This window comes from Limulus polyphemus, unplaced genomic scaffold (assembly GCF_000517525.1).
Source record: "Limulus polyphemus unplaced genomic scaffold, Limulus_polyphemus-2.1.2 Scaffold5112, whole genome shotgun sequence".
NCBI classification, from domain to species: domain Eukaryota; kingdom Metazoa; phylum Arthropoda; class Merostomata; order Xiphosura; family Limulidae; genus Limulus; species Limulus polyphemus.
Genome location: NW_013670722.1, coordinates 62,022 through 70,526, shown reverse-complemented (window position 1 = coordinate 70,526; position 8,505 = coordinate 62,022). Strand labels below are relative to the sequence as shown.

Below are 8,505 nucleotides of genomic sequence, written 5' to 3'. Positions count from 1 at the left end.
GGGAAACAAGCAAAAAAAAAAAAAAGACATGAGAAAAACATTGTTTTAAAAACCCTAAACCTTAATAAAAAATAAATCTGATATTTTGCATATGAAAGCGTTATAATGTTTACTGATAATCTGCCAACTTTCGTTAACATTCACTTAATAATTTAAAAGTTATAGCATGAAAACTATAACAAGCACGAAATGGTTAAGAGGTTGGTCCCAAGGATCGAGCCCGTGCTGAAAGAGTCAATTAAAGTAAACCAGAATTCATGGGCATTAGATGTAGTGGTGGATGAAATAATAGAAGCAGCATTAACCAAGTATATGTCAACTAAAGGAAAGCTGACACTAGACAGTCAAGATACCAAAACCTCAAAGGTAAAGCAAGGACTCTGATGATGAAGATACACGTACTGACGAATTATATTCTGAGAGTTCTCAAGATACTAATTTATTCTCAGATGATGACAACGATAATTTGGTGAGGATTTACTAAATACTATGCAACTTTTATGAAGATAACACATACACAAATTTTTAAGTTAAATAAAGAAAAAAGTTTTTTGAATTTACTATTTGTTTTATTCACTACATTATGATACACTGACCCGAAAAACATTTTTCATTGAATGATAAAAACCACTCACCATATTATTTTTCAGGTGAGTAGTAAAAACCACTCACCATACTATTTTCTGGTGAGGAAAAAATTACTCACCCGCTATTTTTAAATATGAAAGAGTGATATACTACTGTAACTGTTGATGGAGTAAGAGAAGCGACAGACAGGTACACACCCAACTTAGGAGTACCAGTTATTATTGGTCAATGGACAGATATATTACTGTAACTGTTGATGGAGTAAGAGAAGCGACAGACACAGGTACACACCCAACTTAGCAGTAGCGGTTATTATTGGTTAAAGGACAAACAGATACATTACTGTAACTGTTGATGGAGTAAGAGAAACGACAGACACAGGTACACACCCAACTTAGCAGTAGCGGTTATTATTGGTTAAAGGACAAACAGATATATTACTGTAGTAATGTATGTAATGTAAAAGAAGCTACAGACACAGGTACACACCCAACTTAGCAGTAGCGGTTATTATTGGTTAAAGGACAAACAGATATATTACTGTAGTAATGTATGTAATGTAATGTAGTAATGTAAAAGAAGCTACAGACACAGGTACACACCCAACTTAGGAGTAGCAGTTATTGTTGGTTAAAGAACAAAAAAACCATTGGTCTTGAGTGTAATAAGTAAATTTTGTTGTGTATGTACAGCTGCAGCAAAGAAAGAGATTGAGCATATTTGTTACAGAAACTAGAACAAGTCCTCTAGTGGGATGGAGTTTGATATAGTTGTAGAAGGATTTCAAAGATAAGAATAGATGCATAAGCTCCAGTATAAGAAAATGATTGGGGATGGCAGTTCATCTCTACATAAAATTTATGGAGTGTGTTTCTTATGGCAGAAATGTGGAAAAAAATGGAATGTGCTGATCATGCTGTAAGACTGTACACAAAAACTTTATTCACAAAAGAAGGGAAAATGCAGAAAACTGCAAACACTTGGACAAAGACAAAATATTGAGGTTAAAAGAATGTGCTCGTCAATCTTGTAGAAATATTTGGCATAATGCACAAGCAAAACAGTAATTCTGTGGAAGAAATGAAAAACATAAGAAAATACTTTTAGCTCCTGAGGCAAACGAGAATTACTAAAAACCCAAGAAACTTCTATGTGTGAATAAAATTGGAAAGAAAGATTATGGGCCTGAGTTAGAGTTCCTAGAACTGAAAAGTGATTTGTTGAAAATAACTACAAGTTACAAATTGAAAAAAAAGAAAAAAAAGAAGGTCAGTACAACTCTTTATGGAGGACAGAAAGGAAACAATGTATCACAGATTCTCTTTTGGAGATATTTTCAAGATGAGAGATACCACATCATGCGTCTCCAAATCTTATACAGTTCTTTTTTCTTTACACCTGCAATAAATTATGGTGAAAGCAACAAAAGATATGCCCTGCTTGATTACTCCACTAAAACTGGAAACCAAGTACAGGAGTGTGGCCTATCTGTGGATGCAGAGAAAAAATACTTTAGCAGCCTCTCCAGATGCCATTGTAGGGTCTGATGGTATTGCTGAAGCCAAGTGCCCACTGAAACTTAAAGGAATGATTCCTTTAAGATGCATTGTCAATTAAAGATTTCTGTTGTACTTCACTTGATAATACTTTGAAACTAAAAGATACACATATATATTATTACCAGGTACAGGGTCAACATCATATAACTGGTAAAAATGTTTGTGTTTGATATTATCTAGACACCTCTTGACATAAGTATTGAACAAATCACTTGAGATGACAATTTTTGGATTGAAAGGATGCTCCCTAAACTGGATGGTTTTTATTTTCATATACTATTGCCAGAAATAATAAATCCAAGAATGACAAGAAGAATGGTTTTACCAAACTATGTTCTTAAGGCCAAAAGAAAGGTGGAAGTGAAGAAAAAAAAAGAAATATAAACAACTTTCTAGAAGGTTTTTTTGAACCTACAACTCTATATTTGTTACGTTGTGTTTGAGATAAAGGGATCATTGATGTTGTGTTTTCCTTTTGTTATTGTGGGGGTGTGTGTGTTTTCAAACAAGTTATCTTTTATGTATTTATATTAAGGACCATCCTTTATGTTACGAATAATTGCTGTTTTCCCAAATATTTTGCCTTTTCATTTTATTGGAGTTTACAATATTACATCTACTTCAGAAAACACATGATTATGTTGTTTATTCTGATAGTTTTTACAAAGACTATTAGAAAATACATTACAAAAATAGTTAATAAATGCTTTCAATATCCTCCAGTTATTTCATTGTATTATTATCAATAATAGTTTTATTTAGAAATAATCACATAAAATTGAAACTTTCGAACTTGACTAGTCTTTGTGAGGTCAGCCGAGCTTTTCCTGGAAACTGTTTACCACATGGAACTTCTGAATAAGAGAAGTTTGTAGTCGTCTCCTGGAGCATTCCTTTGTGAGATCAGCTGAGCTTTTCCTGGAAACTATTTACCACATGGAACTTCTAAATAAGAGAAGTTTGTAGTTGTCTCCTGGAGCATTCCTTTGTGAGGTCAGCCGAGCTTTTCCTGGAAACTATTTACCACATGGAACTTCTAAATAAGAGAAGTTTGTAGTTGTCTCCTGGAGCATTCCTTTGTGAGGTCAGCCAAGCTTTTCCTGGAAACTATTTACCACATGGAACTTCTAAATAAGAGAAGTTTGTAGTTGTCTCCTGGAGCATTCCTTTGTGAGGTCAGCCAAGCTTTTCCTGGAAACTATTTACCACATGGAACTTCTAAATAAGAGAAGTTTGTAGTTGTCTCTTGGAGCATTCCTTTGACTGTTAGGCGAGAAGCATGAAGCCCCTGTTGTTATGGCAATCGTGCTTTCACTTTTCTCTATATCGGTATTTAGGTCTAATAGATCTGGGAGGATCAGGTACATTTGACCTATTTCTCCTCTCTGTTAGCTGGTTTTTAAAGAATATTAATTTAATTACTACATGAGGGTCAGAGTATCCCGCACTTACTCTGAACACATCCATGTAGGTAATTACTGTAATATTTGTGTAGAATAAACACATTTTCTCTTTCATTGTTGTTGCAAAAGTCCTGCACATGATAAACATTTCCACATGTATTTATCACATTTCATTAATTTTAAAACTTATCATGAGCATTTCACAAAAATACCCAATTAAGGCTGTCATAGCAGCTTAAAACTAATGTAGGTTTCTTAGTCCCGCCTATGGTGGCCTTATTAAATGCTTTTTTTTTAATAGACATATTAATTAATTAAGTGTCAGGCTTTACACATCAATTTGAAATCAGGCAGAAATGCTTTGGTACATGATTATTTATTTTTCAGTTCACAGTCAAAAAATTAAAAAAATCTTGCAAATTGTGACGTATAATAACTATAAATGTAAAAAAGTTTGATTTTTTAAACATGATCATACAAAACATTTATGTGTAAAGATTTTACACATATTTATAGTTTTATATTATCTATCTTCAGTTCACATATGTTGAAACTACCTTCCAAATATTGTCACTACTAAAATCCCCACAGAAACTAGTGTACAACACAAATTAGATGTATTAAAGTTTCAGTTTTTATAAAATGAAAGTACACAGACAGATGACATACAGATGAGTGGTTTGTTTCTCAGTTCACAGAATGTTTACTGTATAATAGAAGTTATATTAGTTTGAAGATTAGTAAAGGTAGTTTTATAAAACAGCTCATTCCATAGTTATGAATATTCCTGCATTTTGAAATCATAGTTGTAAATGAGTTGCCATGTTTTATGTAATTTTAATTATTTGTTATTTGCCAAGTTTTATTAGACCTCATTTATTCCCGTTTATTTATAATCATGTTGGTTTCCAGTGGTTCACTACTAATTAGATAATGTAGCTGTAACTTGTCTGTTACATGACCTGTTGGTGTAAAAAATGGGACATTTCCAATTAGAACTCCGTCATAGGGGTGATAGCTGTCTCGTAATATGTCAAATGAAACCAATATCACAAATCACAGTGATCTCACTATGCAGACAAGAGTTGGCATTTTTTATGTACGTAATTATATATATATATATATACACACACACACAATAATAAAAAACTGGTAATTTTTATTCTACGAGCACTCTAAATTTTGTAAGGGGCATGTATGAACACAGTAACAAACTGTGTCACATAATGGCTTACCAGGCAATACTTTTCATGTGCAGTGTGTTTTATGCTATCTTTTTTCACTTGAAGTGTTTTGAATATATAAGGTTCATTTCAAAATATTGGATTATTATATTCACAAGTGTCTGGACAAATTTTCTGTGATAGCGAAGTTGTGTAAGTTTCACACATGACTGAACTAAACATCAGAATATAATTCAAGTTATATTTTTGCTTCATTTATTTTTAACATACTCAGCTAAGAACATTTTGAATAAGAATTCAGTTCCAATACCATAATTTATCTTTTCTGTATAATATTTAATTTGCGTGTAATGTACATCTATCATAATGAACAACAGAAACAACAAAGTTAAATCTATAAAACAACCCAAACTTGTATAAATTCACAGAATGGATACTTCACATAATACAGATCATATTGTTATGAAATCAAGAATACTACATATTATTAAACAATTCTCTATAGGTCACTAATAAATTTGAGGATTAGTAATCTGTCCGTGTTGTTTATTAGCAGCAATCAATTTTTATTGTTACTAGTTTTGTTTCCATGCAAGCTATGATTGGCTTGTATGCATTCCTAGATATTAGCTTGAGCCTTGGATATTATGATTGGCTTATATCCATTCCTAAATATCAGCTTGACCAATTGTTGAGAAACATTCATAGCAACATAGGAGTTCTAATTGTAAGAATTAGTTACATGCATGTCACATGAGAGCTTATCAATGTAAAAGGGATAGTAATCTACATTGGCTCCACTTTTACACTGGATCAGACTAATGGCAATATTAAATATTCATACAGTGTTGCCATCTGTTGGTGTACATCAGTAATAGTTAGCTCTGAAGGAAACCTTAAATCATGACAAGATGAGTGTAAAACCATAAAGTTTATAATTATGTCCACATGTTACAAATTTATAATATTCTCTACCGTTCCCACACACTGAAAATTTAAAATCTTACCTCGGCCAATGTGGCCAACAGAGCTATAGTCTGAACAGTCTTGCCCAATCCCATTTCATCAGCAAGGATACCATTAATTCCTTTATCATACAGATTATGAAGCCAGTTCATTCCCTAGAAGAATCAAACAACTTGTAAACTCTAATTACAGAAACTATATACTATCGTCAGTAAAGCTGAAATATTAATAAAGGATACTCAACAGATGATTCAGTGCATTCTATTCTTTTAAATTCTTTGTCTCCCCTGTGTTCTGATTTACGACAGTAACTTTTTGTCAGTTTGTTAAGAGAATTAGCATTATTAAATTACAAGTTACATTTCACTTCTGATCTATACAGTTTGCTTACTTCTCAACACTAAAAATAATGTAAAATAATTCATTACACCTAGAAAGCAAAACTTATTAACCCAATGATGAATATATTAAATACATCCCATGATAAATGTAAGGTAAGCTGATAGTTAAGATTTAGTTCATTGGCTTTCCTAAGAAATATTAAGACAAAAAGATTTCACCTTGCTAATAAAATATATCAATGTTTATTCCCTTAATACTTTTTAACTTACTTTGATATCAAATGATTTTTAATCATAGTGAACATTACTACTTCAAGACAAAAGCCTTCTAGTCCCTCTAGTATCTTAAATTACACTATTGGAAATTGTTGTTTTCTTAACCATAAAATAAAAGGTAAGATCAGATATTTTACAATAAAGTTTAATGAACTAAAAACGTATTACTCACAGTAAGAAACTTTTTATTATTATTATTATAAGACCCAGAATCTGGAAGAGGAAAGAAGAGAAAACTGCTGCTTACCTTTAATTGATATGATTTAAGTTTTCCAACAAACATTCGAGGCTGTGGAAGGTCACTGTCTGTGCTGAGGCTTGGGTTGGTTAATCGAAAATTTTTGTTTACTGAAGAAGAAAAAAGAACTTAGTTTTACACTCTCCACACAAATTGATTCTAACTGTAATACTAACTATTCAAGATTTTTTTTAGTTCAGCAACAAGAAAAACTAATAGAATCAAATGTGGTATGAACTAGTACTTACAGTCTCCAGTATCATTCTTTAGTACCTGGAGAATTTCACTGTCAAATGCTTTTGTCTAGAAAAGAAAACAAATATGTCAAATTCTGAAAAGAAGTAACAAAGAAAGGATATCAGGTAGACACTGCTTGAATTTCTTACACCTAACTTTAAAACAACATTCAGGTTTTGAAATGTTTGATTCATATTGACAATTATAATTCTTCAAACACAATTAATAAAATTTCTTACCCACACTGATCTCTGTACACAAGTCAAAAGTAGAGTACTACTGCTTGTTGGATCATTTAAATAGAAAACTGTTGGTTTATTCATACAACAATAATAAGTCATTAAAAGTCAGACTTTAAGTAATTATACACTGATCTGCACATCGGGTAAAACATCAGACCAGACTTATGTAATAAGCTAAAGATGACAATGATAAGAAACGAAAAGTATTCATACTTATTCTAAAAATGATGAAAAACCCAAGTGACACAAAATTTAAGTTTTAAAAAGTTTATTTTAATGAAATAAATATATTTATGTATCCTTTATCCATTTAACTCTTGCACTCTGTCACCTATTTACATATAATATACTAGAATTTTGTTTTTCTTTTCTTCTTTTGGTGTTAGAATTACTGAAACAAAAACCACTTTGTTGTATGTCATCATACTGTATTTGCTTTGAACCACAAAAATTAAACAACTATTACAAAATGTAGTGAAGTACCACACTGGTCTACCTGTAAAGTTATGTAGTGCTAAAACTAAAGGTCAAGATATAAAAAACTTTTGCAAAACCACAAAAGATCTAGGTGAACGAAATACCATTTTTCTTTATATTAGTCCGACTAACAAACTTTAAACCACAGATTTTCTTTTTGTCTGTCACACCTCATAACTTGGAACGACTGTCATTCAATACCTGAACTTATCAATCAAGTAGATAAAAGAACCGATTTGACAAACCTCTGACTTAAACTCCACAATGGCAGTCTCTTTTCAAGAAATTTTGTACATCTTAAAAAAGATTTCATCCTTTGTTAGTTTATGAAATTTAAAATAAAAGTCTAGTTATAAAGTTGTCTGATGTTCAGTGTTAGAACACAATAAGTGAAACTAATAATTTGGCTCACAATAATTTAAATAGATCCTTATCTCAATAACTATATGAAATGTTAACCACATTACACATCTCACCTTTGATTGGTGAGCTTTGTAAGCTTCTTCAGCAGTTTGTAAAGCTTTGGCTTTTGCCTCTTCACTATCTGGAAAACAACAACATTGAACCACATGATTAATACCGTGATAAAACAACATCAGTTCATTACAACTTGTGTTAGACATTAGATACAGTCACAAGCTAATTTTAGAAATACTTTATTTTACAATTTATAAAAACAGAATCCTAGTCCTACAAAGGTAAAAGTTTAATCACCATAAGACTTTATATATCTCTTAACTAGTATATGGTTTTACTTGGGTTAGTTGAGTACCTAACATACAATGTTTGTACTTGCTGTTGTTAGTTGAGTACTTAACATACAATGTCTGTACCTGCTGTTGTTAGTTGAGTACCTAACATACAATGTCTGTACCCGCTGTTGTTAGTTGAGTACCTAACATACAATGTCTGTACCCGCTGTTGTTAGTTGAGTACCTAACATACAATGTCTGACTTGCTGTTGTTAGTTGATACTACATACTATGTCGTGTAC

The 8,505-nt window shown here is 31.7% G+C and overlaps 1 protein-coding gene across 1 annotated transcript in view; it reads right to left on the bottom strand.

Moving 5' to 3' along the window:
• LOC106472138 (DNA helicase INO80-like) overlaps window positions 1-8,505 on the bottom strand; it is a 41,104-nt gene that overhangs the window by 5,421 nt on the left and 27,178 nt on the right. The window contains exons 12-15 of the mRNA XM_013932763.2: window positions 7,988-8,055; window positions 6,804-6,858; window positions 6,565-6,665; window positions 5,742-5,855 (exon numbers count right to left, since the gene is read on the bottom strand). Coding sequence (XP_013788217.1) covers window positions 5,742-5,855; window positions 6,565-6,665; window positions 6,804-6,858; window positions 7,988-8,055 — 338 coding nt within the window. The remainder of the gene's footprint in view (window positions 1-5,741; window positions 5,856-6,564; window positions 6,666-6,803; window positions 6,859-7,987; window positions 8,056-8,505) is intronic.